The sequence below is a fragment of the Tigriopus californicus genome, chromosome 4 (genome assembly GCF_007210705.1).
Source record: "Tigriopus californicus strain San Diego chromosome 4, Tcal_SD_v2.1, whole genome shotgun sequence".
Classification (NCBI taxonomy): domain Eukaryota; kingdom Metazoa; phylum Arthropoda; class Copepoda; order Harpacticoida; family Harpacticidae; genus Tigriopus; species Tigriopus californicus.
The window spans coordinates 4,337,171-4,353,599 of NC_081443.1; the positions used below are offsets into that span (position 1 = coordinate 4,337,171).

Here is a 16,429-nt window from a genome sequence, read left to right on the forward strand (position 1 = left end):
GCTGCTGCTTAGTGAGCCAAGGAACTAAAGAACAAGAAAAGAAGAGGGAAAAAGAGGGAGGCCCAAATATCTATCATCAGTCCCCATTTTGGAGACAACCCACTAAGCCAGCAATGGGAGCGCTTCCTGCGAGGACTCGATCAAAAATTTGTCGCAGGCAATTGAAAGTCGATCAAAGACAATTCGTCACAAGGTCATCACAATCTCAAGACGCATTGATTGAGAAGATACAGTGGCTGGCTTGGAGACGTTACAAGATCGTACAATTTTTTCCACTATCTAAACATACCAATCTGATAACGAAACCAAAACACAGGAAGCACAGCTAAAAAAAGAGTCTGACTAAAATGCTAAAGGTCAAGCAAAACAAAGAAAGAAAACTTGATAAAGTCGATCGACAAACCCGGTCGCTCGCTAATTGAAATGACGAACATTCGGACACGTTGGACTCAGTTTTTATGAGCATGTTGCATGAACTATTTCATGGGGCAATTTCTAATGAAACAAATGTTCACCAAGAGTTCATATATTGAGAGCCCGAATTGAGAGTGTGAGGAACAGACGCTCTCCCTGGAATAGATCTCAATAAAAAAAATCGAAATTGGCAAAATTGGCCTATTGAATGGAATTCATGGTTGAGCCCACTTGAGACCCCCTCTACGATAAGTATTGATGAGTATCTTGTGAATACGATTTTAAACACCTGAAAGACTCCAAATTGTTCCGTCGCTTATCGTGATGACATGCTTACATGCACCCATTGATTACTGCCAGAACAACCAGACGGTAGGATATGCACGTATGTACACGCGCAAATTGTGTACAGCCTAATTGTTTGATTGAAGCTTCTCCACTTGTCATTTGACTAATGACCCTCCTCAATCTGTCTTTTCATTCATGCATGATCCATGACGGTAAAATTCATCACGGCTCCCAACAATAACGGAGTACGGAGAGGAGAGGAGGGGGGCGAAGCAGAGAGAGAGAGAGAGAGATACAGTACGGGCATGTGCAGCCATATTTTCCCCCCAAAGATATCGAGTTTCCGGTTGTCAAATAAAGAAGAAGACACCAAAGCTGTTGGCTTGGTTTGCACCGAGGGATCGGATTTTTTGCTCACTTCATTCAGACTTGTCCAAATTTTAATTGCCCCTCCAATTGGTCAGCCGTAAAATTTACACCACTTAGTGTAAAGACGTTGGAAAGCGTGACAGTTGAAATTGAAAGAGCCTGAAAAAATTGCACATTACTACATTTTAGTATGTGCTTGCATTGAGGGTCTCTTATGATGCAGGACAGTCTCCAAGTTCCCTTTTAATGTAAACGATCAGGTTGACGGTACCAAGCAAACAATGTACCGCTGATGATCGTGCGTACGAGTTCATTTATAAGATGTCATACTCAGAACATGTTTTCGTATTGGCCACTAAGCTGATAACGCTGAATGTCTCGCGAATCAAAAAGCTCCTTTGATATTTGACATTGGACCATCAAAATTATGATAGTGATGACTGCGAAGTCTTGAACGATGTGCCATTTCCGTAGTCTTGTGAATTCTCGCACGACGTTCTCATGGTTCTCTCGGTAGGATTACAGAAGTAGTAATGGTGTTGTCGTTCTCCTCCTTCTTCTTCTTCCTCTTCGTCATCATCATCATCTTCATCAATATCATCATTATAGATTTCATTTCCAATGCAATCTATTGCACTCCACAGTACACGGATTTGCCTTTTGATAGTTCCTACAAGCAATTGCTTTTTGCGGTGTCCAACTGACAACTACATACTACATAACAGTGCCATACTGAATGGTTTATCGAATTCCTGGGTTTTGATTCCCCGACCATCTACTAGTGCTGGCTGGCTTGCTGGCTTACTTGCTTGCACAGTAGGAAGAGTAGAGCACCGATTGAGAGTTCTATGGATGGGATCAAGCCCAAGAGAGAGGCCGGCGGTAGCATTTGGAAGTAGCGACAGCGATTGACACTCAAATTGAGGCTTCGATGACGGTAATCACAATGATTGCGGTGTGATTTTGTCACTTTCCATTGCGGTTCACCTCAAGTGGTGTGAGTGACAAGTGGAGAGGAGCACTGGTGAATGTTCATTAAGTTGTCATCCTCTATATGATGTGACGATCGCACCCACCACAACCAAGACCAAGACCGCCATCATCATTGCTACGATGATGATGGTGGTGGCAAACTCCCCTTGAACGATGGGAAACGTGATATCCGCACTTGTCGAGAACTCCACAATTCCACAATCAAGTTCAATCAACGGCGGACGGGCGCTGCCGACAAAGCAGCATCACATGAAAATAAAGGAGGAGGGGAAATTTGTACGACCAACGATTTCATTCAATTTCGAAGACATGACAATTCCATCTCGATTAAATCCCATTATTTTCATTTTTACTCGTTCTCATGAGTTCGACACCTATGGCAGGGATTTTAAATTTATAAAATAGGTTCCAATTGCTTGGCATAGAATTTTGCTCGGCAATTCACGATGATCGGAAATGCTCACAACGCTAAGAACTCATCCCAAACAATTTCTCTATTGTTTCAGCAATATCAAATGCTCCGTGAGTTACAAACTTCGTCAAACCGAAGCCCTGCTCAAGATGGCAAAGCGAATAATCCCAACAGTGCCAACAACAACATCAACAACAACTCCAACAACGTCATCAACAACAGCAACAACAACAACAACAACAATTCCATGGTGAACCCATCGACGGTAAGTTCAAAGCACAGGATTTGAATCTCAAGTTCAGGAATTCCATATGGAAAGTAAAGGCCCCCAGGGAGGTGATACTTATTGTGGGCCCAATCCAGGGAGGCCCGGGCATTCAAGGCGGCTCAAGACTTTCATTAGATAATGCATACCTTCTCGAGTAATGAACCTGTGTCAACTCTAGAATTGATGATGGCTGACTCCTTGGGCCTGCCAGAACATTACTTTTCCAGTCCTTTCCCGTACACTTATCGTTCGTTGTTCACTCGTTCAATGTCTACTAGGTAGTATGCAGTCACTCATAACACGGATGAACGGGGTACTACGAAGATGAAGAAAAACGAGTGATAATCACTTACCATGTACAGTACGTGGTGAAACAATGACCATTAGACGCGCATCATCGGGATTGTTTCACTGTCATTACTTCATCTGAAGACTGTTGTTCCAATGTTGGAAAATTCAAGAGAGCTAGTGGGTCCATGTGTGGGGAGGAACACAATTACCAACATGTTGGTAGTGGTGGTGGTGGTGGTGGTGGTGGTGATGTTGTTATTTTGTTGATCTTCGATGCCCACCATCTTCGTCGTTGTCGATGTACTGGAGAGAGGTGCATCTGGTAATTTACATTGGTGCCCTCAGCCTCATCACAAAGCCAACAATTTCGAAGTGCTTAGGTCGCTGCCCAATATTTTTCCATTTCACGGACTTGATTCATCGTCATCAACATTGTCTCTTTCTTCTCTTGCACTAATAATCGGCACTAAACAAAATTGACTGGAGTAGATTTTCCCTTCTCATCCAAAGACCTCCTAGCAGTCCAGCCAATTTCAGGAACTTTCTACTATTCGTCAGGCTAATAAGTCAAACCTCACCAATAAGCTTCCAAGTTTGATCCAATCGTAGTCACTGGATCCACTTCGATTTTACTAGTGACCATTCGGAGAGCGTTGTGGTTTGCCTTGAGAGAAGATGGCTTTTGGTGTCACGTAAAAGCCTCGAGGGAAATTGTTCAATCATCGCGCCGAAGCCTAAATCATTTGCCTTGGTGATACAACAGACACGACACTGATTAAAAGCCATTGCTCGACGACCACGACGACGACGATGGTGAAGATGATGATGAGTTAGCTGCTTGGCAGGTTGGTTGGTGGGTTGCTCAGATTGGTCTTGGGTATGAAGAATAGAGGCCACAGGCCACCAAACACCTCGACCCCACTGCGACGTTGATCGTCGGTGGATCCGTCGGTCTGTCGGTCTGTCGGTCGGTCATGATGTGACATTCCAACCAAACCCACAACAGATTGGTATGCATTAATTGCTTAAACTCGGCACACATACGTAGAGAAAACGTCTCACAAGGCAGGATTCAATACCTGAGAAAAGTAAAAGGCAACGAAAAGAGATATGTGATTTGACTTTATTTAAAAAAAAGTGCAGTATTTGGAATTCTTGAAGGCAGTAGCAAAAGGAACGTAAAAGTGTACTGGAAAGCGAGGCAACAAACTAAACGAATGTTACGGACCCGTTAAAACAGTGTTCTTCTCGGTAATAAGTAGTATATTGGATACTGGCGAGCCGGTGACCTGCACTTTGTGTGGAAAATGATGGTCGATAAATCTTATTCAAGTTATTCAGCATTCTTTCTTCCATCGGTTCTCGGGAGAGCTATGAGTGAACCGAGGGGTGGACTCCGTTAGCCGCCAGCAGCAATACGAGCATGTAATATCTGTCCCCAAAATAGCCTGTTTCATCTGGTTCAACAGATTAATAGGCCAATAGATAAGATTGGCTCTTGTCCAAGATGACACTCGTTTATCTACTCCCTAATGATGGGGGAGGAAATCCAGCGCTCTATGTAGCTTGGGGCTTGCCATACTCGTCGACCACTGCCAATGTCCCATGCGACTTCCTTCTTGGTGGGTGTTGTCGTTGCCTCGTCGAGCCTCGCTCTCCTAGCCGATCCGTGGGCTTCGACAGACTGATAGAGAGCATGATTACGGTCCGTCGTCCGTCGTTCGTGGGGGTGATGGTGGTGGCACTTGTGAATAATCATGGCACTCATTCTGTCCTTTGGCATTGGTATTTTGACACTAATGCTCGTCCTTCTGGAGCTCGAGACAAGAAGTGGATAATTCAAGGCGAGCAATACTGTACTTGAGGTGAAGTATTGAATGTGACGTCAGGTTATTCAGAGTATCTTTGCCATCCAAGTTTTGACCCAAATGTGTTTTGGCCTGGTTTGACATTGGTCATGATGTAGAAATACAGCGCATTTTGATACAAAATGGATGAACCACAAGACAGACCCAAGTTATGCAATGAGCTGTCCTCAAAGCGATTGGGGACTTCGCCTCCAAGATGAATGACCATTCGCACTCTTCAGAAATTGGATTTGCTTTTGGCGCTTTTGTCTCTGTGGCGTAGGACTCTGACTGTTTCTGCCATAGGGGAGACGGATGATGATCATCATCGCTCAAGGATCTCCAAGCAGTCCGTATTCGAACAACATCGGAGTCGAGGGATGGTATTAATATTAAACCGAGTGTTATGGCCCAATATGTTGGAAACAATAGCGTGATTTATGGCGTTGTATAAAACAAACACAAGAGAAGAAATAGACCACACCACAAATACACCGTCCGTAGGTGAGTGGCTAGGCAGAAGATGCCAATTGGGAAGTACTGAAAAGTTGAGAAGTCAATTGTTTTGCAAGCCCTTCAATCCCGATCCGCATGCTAGCCAGATCAATCCAATAAATAAGTTCAAAATATCATTTCCCCTATGCACCCGTTGGATCGAGGAGCCAAGACGAACTACACTAGCTCGACATTGAGGGTGAAGCTCAAGACCCATTTGTTGTGTGCTCTAGCCAGCCAGAGCTTTGTTAATGTTGTGAATGGTGGATTGGAAAATAAACAAAAAGGGTGGAGGAAGGTTTGAATTTTGCTATTCCCACTGTGCTCGTCGTGCTGTCAAGTGAGTGAGGATGGTGGCCCTCTGGCCCTGTGGATGGTGAGTCCATAAATATTTCTCTTTTATGGCAATGGCATGAAATTCGCTCGGATCGCTTCTTCTCACGTTCACACGGACGATGATGATGATGATGATGATTACGATGATTTTCGCTTGATCCCCGAGAATCGATATGCCATCTTTCATTGCTCCTCTTTGTTCTATTAGGTACCAACTCACTCACTCACTCCTTTGACGGGACTGTGGCAGAAATGAACGAGTCGGGATTTGTGGTCAAGGCGGAAGGGGTTCAATCTTGACCCGAACTGAATGAAGGGCCAATAATCACAGAAATCGTGGCTGCCTTCGGGGCTACTACGTAGTACTCCTTCTATGGAGCACTTGAGTCCACATTGTCGTTTCCCCTGATCCCCTCTCTGGGTCCTCAGAGTATTAATGTTATTATTGAGCCAAATATGGTCGTGTTTGCATTATTCGTTTTGCCATCAATTGGATGATGGCTTATTGTGCCTTCTTCGTGGCAAGTGGCCATCATCTTCCCCCGGGCTGCCTCTTCCCAGCGTTCTTCTGGATCTTCCGCTACTGCTCGTATGAGATCGGTGTTTGCAGCCGGCAGAAGCCAGTATCGCCCAGTATAGCACTTACGTACACATGCAGCAAGTACTACGGTGTAGGGGCTGTTGTGTTCGTTCGTTCCTTCGTTCGTACGTTCCTTCGATCACGACTGAGTTGGTAGCAGTGCCCTTTAGGTCTCCAAGGAGATTGACCCTTTTCCATTTCTCACGACATAAATGATCTTGTTATGACGTTTGCGCTCTTTCTTCTTTTGCAAATATCTTCTTCTCTGTTTCTCTGTCCGCTTTTGTGGTCTGATTTCATTATTGCCCCCTATTGAATGTATTGCCCAGCAGGCAAGTGGCCACTATCATCATTCTCATTCTGATCCTCATGCTCTCTATATGCGGTGCGGCTTCTCCCACCTCGTCGAGTGCTTCTTCTGGTCTCCCCAAGAGTTACTCCTGAGTTTTGGCGAATTTGCCTCCGGGAATTCACCCCTTTGGTCACAATTTTCCCCAGGGAACTGACAAACGAACTCCAACGAACGGACCAAACACGGCAGCAGCCTATCGGTAGGGTGCTTCATTGCGCTTGCTTGCTTCCTTTGCTACGAGCTAGCTTTACTACAGGATCTGTGGAGTGAGGAGTCCTTTATGGATGTATTCCTCAATTCCTTATTCCACGTTTCCCATAATCCAATATGATTGTACCTCCGTACATAACAGCTAGTAGCTCAGATGCCGAAGAAGCATTCACATAAGGCGATGTTGATGATGATGTCACTCGGTAATGAACGGCCAAAGGGTTCCAATCAAGGGAAACTACCGGTGTTCGGAAACAATTGGCCCACTCGGGATGCATAAGCATTACCATGAAGACTATCAACGATAGTGGTAGTTTTGAGGATAAACAAAATATGTCCTCCATGCTCTCCTCCTCCTCCTCCTCCTCCTCCTCTTCCTCCTCCACTACTTCCACCTTCTCGTGCAACCGTTTGGATGTTTGCTCCACTCGTGCTACCAAACAACCATCAAACCGGCTCATTGGATAGTGTGCAAACTCTGCATCGATCAGGCTTCTGCATCTTTAATGGTTGATATCGCGACCAGAGATCAAAAGGTTTCATAAACAAGAACGTCATTATTCCGAGGGGTCCACGAATCATCTTCAATTGTCTCGGGACCATCAAGTCTGAAAAATCATGAGCCACATGCCGTATCCTAGTTACTAGACTCATAACACCGCTGCCACCACCACCACTACTGCTACTACTATTACAATCATCACCCTTACCATCACACTACTTGAGTCAAATCCCGAACTCAAAATCAGTTGGAAGTCAATGAGGCAGTCGTCGGCAAAGACTTCCCCTTCCTCTCCAGCGACATCGAGACCGATAAAGCACTCGACGAGTATCCGGCGGAGCGACCAAAAGAGTTATTATAATCTTGGTGACTCTGGGAAATTAGTCGCCTGCAAAACGCAAGACAATTGTCGAAGAACTGAGGTCACGACTTGCTGAGGTCTTTTTGTGTCTGTGTAGTTGGTGTGCACCCATAGTAGGATCTTCTACGACCAACCATGACGATCACACTGTGTGACATAATGATGTCATACCGGATGCCTTAATGGATGGATCTCTTCGAGCGGGCATTTTTCACTCCCTCCTCCACTACTCTCTCACTCCACGTACATACGTATGTGTTGTATAGACATTTGGGGGGGATCACTTTCTGGCTTGGTTCACTCGCTTACCCAAACCAACCTGAATGGTAAATGGTAGCAATAGTAGCAGGTCCTAAGAAAGACACATTATATGAAAGAAAAACTTGTCGACAGAAGTAGTAGAAGTTCAGGGAGAGCGGAAATTGTTACGAGCATAAGCTCCCATCATAAAGAGTTGAACCAGAGTGCGGATGAGTGGGTGGGTGAGTGAGTGCATGCGTACAATAAGTGTACCTACCTATGTGCGCAAAAAGCTGAGATTGATGGATTGAGATGTGTTTACTCAATTTCTCTGCATCCTGGCCAGAAAGACCTCCTTCTCCTCTCCTCTTCGTAATGAGGAAAGTGAATGGAAAGGCTACCTTGGTAGTGCTCTGATTCCACCAATCCCACTGCTCTTATGTTCAAAGTCTTTGAATTCTCGCTGCACCTCTGTATTCCACCATAAGACTGGATACTGTCCCTACAAATATGAGGATGCCCCTAAAACTCACCCTGTTGAGTCTTCTCCTGAGCCAAAGCTATGGGACTGGATTATATCACAAGATGACACATAACAGAGGATCGAGATGGCACACCATTCATATCATCCTACGCATTTCCTTCAGTGGGGACTGACTGACTGGCTGGCTGGCTGGCTGGCTGACTACTATGGTGCGGGAGCTCGCTGCCCAAAGCGTGAAAAATGACAAGAAACTTTTGGCCCATTTTTCTCAACCCTCGACACGACGGCATATCAAGACATATTAATGTTTATAAATAGATTTAGATAAGCAACGATGCCACACGAGCAGCCTCCTTTTTCAATACTTCTCTTCCTTTTGGCTTTTTTGATCCTTTTATCCTGGGAATGGGACTTCTGACTGGAGTTGTCCGGTGTACTGACTGTATATAGTCTTTCAAATCCGACATAAGACTTGAAGGAAAAGTTTCTTTCTGAGAATGAACTAACCTGCACTTGAATGGCATTTGTGACCGTAAATGGCAACCCAGACTGTACCCAAAGTCCTAAACCACCTCTCTTTCCGATTATCCCTGTTGTGAGCCCGTGAATGCTCATGATCCTCTTCGGATTTCCCAACAAATGTTACCCACCCCATGTTGCAAAAAACATGGTTGTTGGCTCGAGGCGATAAATGAGCCACTGTTCAGCTGTTCGTGACGCGTGGGTGTTATTACTAGTCCTGCAACAGCCGCAGGAACAACAACGACGACAACAGCAAGACCAACAACAAGAACCTCAACCTCACTTCAGTAGCATCTGTTTGATTCGAAGGGGCTGAAGCAGAAGAGGACCCACACCATCATCTCATCTTGTGTTCGCCGCACTGAGATAGTCTACCAACTACCTAGTCCGTTCAGTTCAGAGCCACACCACAACACACCACATACTACAATGTGGCTGACGGACTCAGGGGTCCTGAGATTAATGATGCAGGCTTGTTACATCCATTTAAATTGTGGTCGATACCTCTGCTTTGCGTTGTTGTACGCTAGTTAGTGTCCGTGTTAGGGTACACTACGTACGTGTATACGTAGACACGCATGCACCGATGCACAGAGTTCTTGGCGGGTGAATAGCGAGGCGACAATGTAGTAAGAACGCTCATACGCATGCACCCATGCACCCTCCCACCCACCCACCCACGTGACAACAGGCATGGAGAAATGAGTGCAGATCCAACTTCAAAGGGGGATTCACGTGCTGCTTCGATGGTGATCCCTGGTGAAGACGTAAGAGGAGAAAGGGGTGGAAAATAAACAGGAATTAGTTTTCTTGACATCGTATTTGTATACTCAAGAATAAGTGAACAATTGCTGCCATTCGTCTTGAATCGAATTTTCAATCCATCTTCCAGAGACGACTCGTAAACTGCACTACGTAGAACATGAATTGGGATATTTGCACCATGAATGTTCATTCATAGACGTTCTTGTAATGAAGGAAGCTTCTCCTTCTTCTCCTTCGTGTTCTTCTTGTTCCTCGTCTTCTCCATCTCCCCTCTGGACAACTGAAATGAGACCAATCACATCCAATCGATGTGTGTGCTTTGAGGAAACAATGATGACAGTAGCAATGAAAGGGAAAAGATTGGCTGCCATCTATCCTTTGTTGTTCCATCGGACCCAAACTTGTAAAAGACAGACTGGACATCTTGTATTCGCCGTATTTCTACAACTCGTCATTTGCCATACACCAAAGTAGTCCACAAATCAAGGTCTTTTTATCAGTCCAAAATTATCCTTTCCAGCCCAAGTTTGCACTTTTCCTCCCATTCTAATGAATGTTTGCGGGTCCAAATAATAAGACGCTGATAATGAGAAGCACGTCGAGGAAGTGAAAATACAACACCAGAACTATCTTCAGGAAAGGGTCTCCGGGTGTTGTATGGACCGGCATTTGCTTTTCCGTTCCCAATCCTTCCCGTTCCTAGTAAGTGCATACTTAGTGTGCACCACTATGAATGTTTTGTAGTACCAGGACGACGAAGGGTGGTGGATGGTGTACATACGTACTGTTCGTACTACATACTACGGTTTTCAGTCCATGAGGCGGAGAAAGGAGTGATTGTCACTTTTCATTGCTGCCATTCTTTTCGTGATCTCGTCTTGTTTGCTGTCCAAGCGTCTTCTACGATCAGTACAAATGTACACAGATCCCCCATGAATGGACCAATAGATCCCCATCCCAATGTCTTCTTATGTATACAGACAGCTTGGCCTAACTAAAATCTGCAGTGGAGTACACTGACAAAAATTAATCGGACTGCCGGGGATGAACGTTTGAAGTACCACATGTACGTATTTCGAAGGTCACGCCCCAATTTGCCCAGTGTGTGTGTACCTTAAGCGCCATTGATTGGCCCTGGACATTGAACAATGAATGGTTCCTCGACCAAGGGACGCATTCATCTTGTCATATGCACAACCTATTTAGACGCTGTGACCATTGTCCTCATTGGATTAAATCTTTGTTTACTTGTTGGTTGAGCAAAACCCAATCGTAGATTCCTACTACAACACTGAATATCAGATCGGTCCGTATGGAATACACCTAGGTCTTTACCTGTTTTGGCTCCATTTTGGGCATTTAACCTAAAACTTTTTGACCAAAAATACTTTATAAATGTGTTCGAATAAGAAATGTTGATTTGACTGTGTCAAATCACATATATTGTCACTATTTTGTCAATAGCTGCTCAAAAAATGGACATGAAATATAATTATACATTTTAACAATACTTCTTGAGTTGTTAAATACAACCACTTTTAATGAAGAGATAGAAATTGAACTCTTGGTTCCCTGTTTGTTTTTCATTAGCGGTCAGGCAAAACGCAGCGCACTTTGTTCTTTTTCAAATTTTGGGGCTTGGAATGTCATTTCCAAGAGAACAAGATGGTAACAATAATCAAAAGGGCAAAATTGGCTTGCCAAAGTCAATTTCAATGATAAAATGCACACTTAAACAACAATTAATTATTTCTTTCGGACTGACTTCCTTACTGGTACTGGGGATGTAATCGTCAGCATTTCATGATGGAAATGCATTTGCTCCGGAATTGTTATTCCAAGTGACTTATGCATCTTATTTCGAAAATTAAAAAATACTGATTAATTAATTCACACTAGCCTTTGAGCATCTAGGACCAGAGGGCTGTTTTTAACACACTGTTTTTTTAACGCACTTAAATTTAACGCACTTAACCGGAATGAAAATACACCGGTGAAAATGGTGAGCGGGTGCTCATTTCGGTAACGTTCAATCCTTAACTCAGGGGTACGAGAGGTTGAAGAGTCGTTTCTGGTCAAATTGAGATGCCCAGAATGATGTAACTAACGATTTGATGTGTCAATATTTTTCAACTTTTAGAAAAATTTGCCTTAGTTCCCAAAAAAAAGAAAAGAAAGTTATGTTAAATTTCTGTCAATTGTGATAATGACAAATATGATATTTTCGGGATTGATAGTCATTCCATTCCAAATTGAATGGGTCCCATTTACGTTTTGCCAAAGGATTACCAATTTTGAATCTCCATACATGAAGCAATATCAAGAGACGATTAACTGTTAGGAACTTTGACTAAAACCAACTAGTCATATTTTGCATTCACTATTACAAATTCCATCATACAAATTCCGTCGAGATTATGCGGTTGAATAAAGCGTCAAGACAGATTTTTTGGAGAGGAAGATGTTGAGTTTCCTTTGTTTGGCCCCATTTACTTTAGGTAAGGCCTCATTGAGAAGGTGTTAGAAGAATAAAAAAACGGGTTGTAGTGTCAGAACAAGAAGCAAATTTCTTTAGAGCCATCATTATGCTGAAGTGGAACTGGTCTACGCAGCATCCACTACTCCCCCCCCGCCTTCCGGGCGGCGGAAGAGGAAAGAGAGCAAGATGTCGGGAACCATTTTCTGTCAATGGTCATCAAGTGTCCCAATATATCGGGTACTCTTCATCCCATTCAGTCGAGGAGAAGGATAATGGTAGTGGACCCTTGACCGTGCGTTCGTCGTCACCTTCTCTTTTTCCCTCATCCTTCAGTTTCTCGTGCTCTTCTTCCTGTCCGTGGGTCTCTACTGTAGAATCGAGGCACGTTCCTCTATGTATTGTACTTGGATGAAGTAAGACCTCGGACACATTAAGTCTTAGCATAACGTGCATTTGACACGCGCCATTGTTTGCCGGATTCTTCCCGATTCTCCTCCGTCTAAGCTCATCGGCCAACGGGATTGGAAAAAGCCCGGAACAGAAGGATGGAGGGATGGATCCGATGGGTCACTCCAACAATCCAAGAAGAGAGCAGTGGACAGCAAGCAATCTCCATCCCCACATCCTCAAGAGCACTTGCAATCAACCTTAAGTAGACACACACGAACACCAAACTTTCCCCGCTGAGCTTGTGTCGTGGTGTGATGGTGAGTGTGTGTGTGCGTACGTATGTTTGTGAGTGTGCTAGAAGGGGTCAAAACTTCTATCTCTATCAAAAAGTTCTCGGTATCATGTGTAAGCATTAGACATATGTACGTACGTATACAGTCAGAGTGTGGGACGGAAACTGTCTCTTACGAGATTTACTCGTACGTACGCAAAGTACGTACTCGTACCCTGCGTCCAATCCTACTAGGGTTCTCTGCTTCTCAATGTCCAAGACGTGCAAACATTACCCGTCTATTGATATATTCATCAATAGATCGAAAAGAGACATCCATGACAGGGCAATTTTCAATATCTCCCCGTAATCGCCTCGATTGTGATGTGGAGTTGAGTTTCTCTCGCTTGGACCTCGACGCCTTGAATAGAGCACAATTACACGCCACCAACCCACCAACCCACCAACCTACGAAATCCTAACTTGGCCTCGATCCCCTCTCTCTCAGTGCCGGTGAGCGGCGGCGATGATGTCCATCCATGTTCCTTTGCAATCAGGAGATTATTGAACTGCCGCTCCCATAATATAATAATGGGCACAAAAGCGAATGAATCCCACAGTCATCTTTGTCTCGTTCGTCGATATTCTTCTTTTTCGAGCATGGCCTAACACACACNACACACACACACACACACACACACACACACACACACATATATACACACACCACCTGGTCGAGTGACTATCATTCCCTTCAACATTGTCTTCAAGTGGGATCAAACTTCTGAGGTTCGATACAGCATGCGCTTTACGGTAGTGTATATATACATACTGTACTACAACTCGATGTCAATTGACACAAACTAGTACAGTACGTACATGACAACAAACCGAGCTCATTTGTGTGTGTGTGTGCGTTAGAATGACCTGACAAATGTCCTCAGAGCCTCCTATCCCACTTCTCCCATTTTCTGTCCCCTTTTATGATGTCAATGATTAGTGCGCTTAAGATCATCAAAGGCAAACTTTCGTCGACATTTTCAATCCCAAAAATAGAGATGAATAGTTGTATTTCTTTCCATTCAACCCACCCTCAGAGTGTTTTCCCTTCCGGAGAAATCGCTGGTCAATTTGCGCATCAAAAAAGAGTGCATTCAAGTTCGGTTGACAACATCGTGGCGAAAATGACACCCCAAGTGTCTGGTAGTCAGTTGTCCCCTAAATCAAGAGTCTGCCATAAAAACCTACGTGAGGAGACATATCATGGACAAATCACTGGCTCCGAGAGCTTCTTGCTTGGTCTCTCTTGTTTGCTCTATTACGTTCACGTTTGTACTCTACGCTCGTATTGTAGCCGTACATGTACGTCCGTACATGCAGTCCACTCTGGCACTACGTATGAGTAGGACTGATGGATGGTACATGGGTCTATCTAGAGGGTCTCTTTTCACTGGGAACAAACGGAGGGAGACAATTCTGATTATAATACTATGTTCACTGCTTGCTCACCATCACCATCACCACTCCTTAGTAGGACGACGTTGTACGTAGTATGTACACAATGTCGGGGAAAGGGCCGTTCTTGTCTTCGGCAATCTTGAGACGGAGGATTACTGTCACAAAGTAGTCATGTTCTACCCATTATCACATAAGGAGAAAAGGTCACATACAAAATCCTGATTGAGCTTGATAACGCCAAGCTCTCAAAGGATTTTAATGGCGCCTTTCAACGACTCTCTTACTCATGGACCTACTGCATCCACTAGTAGGTGGAACGTCACAGATGTTGAGACAGCCTGCCCACAAACGACCTTTTTATGACACGACCAAACATTCGTGGTTGTGTTATTAGACAAGTGCAATCTCAGCCTCAGTGGAAGAATCCCAGATCATTCCCGAGTTCTCGTAAATAAATTTTACAAGCTAGGCCTATATGGCTTGGAATGCGGCAGTGCGGATCAGGACCACCTTTTCAGGCCAATCGTGCAAACAAACAAAATTGGGAGCAACGAGTAATAACAAATGAAGACTGAATCGTCATTTTTCATTCATATTTGACAAATGTCCAACCTCCCAAGATCAAAGCCAAGAATGATTCAGAGTCTCTTCATGCGTTAGAGTGCTAGTAGATTGACTTAGCATTATCATGCATTGAGGTTTATCACAGGATATATATCTGCAGCGGGCGAATGGTGACCAGTCGCCCCAGATCATCACGTCCTCGTCTGTTCGTAGGTGCTCTTTTTGTGGCTTTTATCACCAAGAAAATTAGTTCAAATCATGCATGACTCTTCTCCTCTGCCTAGCTAACGACAATAATTTCCTCTCGGCCCAGTTCAAACACGCACTTTGGTTCCTCATGGGGTGGTGGATAGGGTAGAGCGGCAGCGTTACGCCCCTAGGCGCTGGAGAGTCGACTAGTTCATCGGTACACACTATATACCACGTATTACCACAGTTTGGTACTATCCGTACAGTGTACCGTATACGTAGATATTGTAGACAGAGCTAGGCAAAGTTAGACGGGCGTGTTGCGGTTGATTTTGGCCCATGAGAAGAACACACTGAGGACATGACAAGAGATTGAAAGGGTTATTACAAGATTGAGGGTTTGACGGTCGGAACGAAAGAGACCTTGAGATTGGAGGCAATTGAGAAGTTATCAATACCAACTTGGGAGAAAAAGGCAAAATGATTTATGACGAGCACCATCACGGGTCGGTCTGTGTGTCTGTGTGTGTCTGTGTCTATGTGTGATCGATAGTTGACAAAAGTTGTCGCGGGAACGTCTTCAAAGAGAAATCTCGTTCCAATGAACCTCAATGAACTTTGCTCAGAGTTGACGGGTGATAAAAGGCGGAGTTGGTAGACACTGAACGAAATTACGGCTGCATAGCTTACACACACTAACATACTATATATCCTGAAGAGAAAACGGCAAGGAAGCCTGAGTCTACCTTGTACAGAGAACCTCGTTGTGATTTTAAAGATTTTTATTCATTTTAATCCTGATGAGACATGATGGGCGTTTTTTTAAATGAGTTTTGTCCCTGGACCGACCACGACAAGGAAGGTGAGGCACTGTTCCTTGCTTCCCGTGTTCCACGAGAAGTGTGCTTCGTGTCACGAATTGCAGTCATTTCAATCCAAAAACCCTTGACGAACCAAACAACCAACCAACCAACGGGTGAATAATGGACAGACACCTTGGAACCTCACGAAGAGACTTTTATTGTTCGGGATTCAGCGGTGGTGGGATAAGACACACAGGAAATTAAGCCGTTCCTTGGTCCCAACACGCATATTTAATTAAATCTGAAGGTGTGCCCAGGCTCATGAAGCACGATTGCTCCAACGAAGAACTCGGTCAAATGAATCCAGTCTGACCCCTTGGGTCGTTCCATTTTGTCGATTCTGTCTCGACGCTCGGCTATTTCACTACCATGTTCTAGACAGACAGGGTGTATGGAATAGCCTGGTCCATGATTAAGATGGAACCAGTGGACCCATTTATGGCAGGGAATGTTCTTTTTTTTTTCTCTCTCCTCTCTCTCTTTCTC

General features: G+C 44.3%; 1 protein-coding gene across 1 annotated transcript in view; it reads left to right on the forward strand.

Moving 5' to 3' along the window:
- LOC131879180 (zinc finger protein basonuclin-2-like) overlaps positions 1-16,429 on the forward strand; it is a 96,167-nt gene that overhangs the window by 16,805 nt on the left and 62,933 nt on the right. The window contains exon 2 of the mRNA XM_059225425.1: positions 2,571-2,741. Coding sequence (XP_059081408.1) covers positions 2,571-2,741 — 171 coding nt within the window. The remainder of the gene's footprint in view (positions 1-2,570; positions 2,742-16,429) is intronic.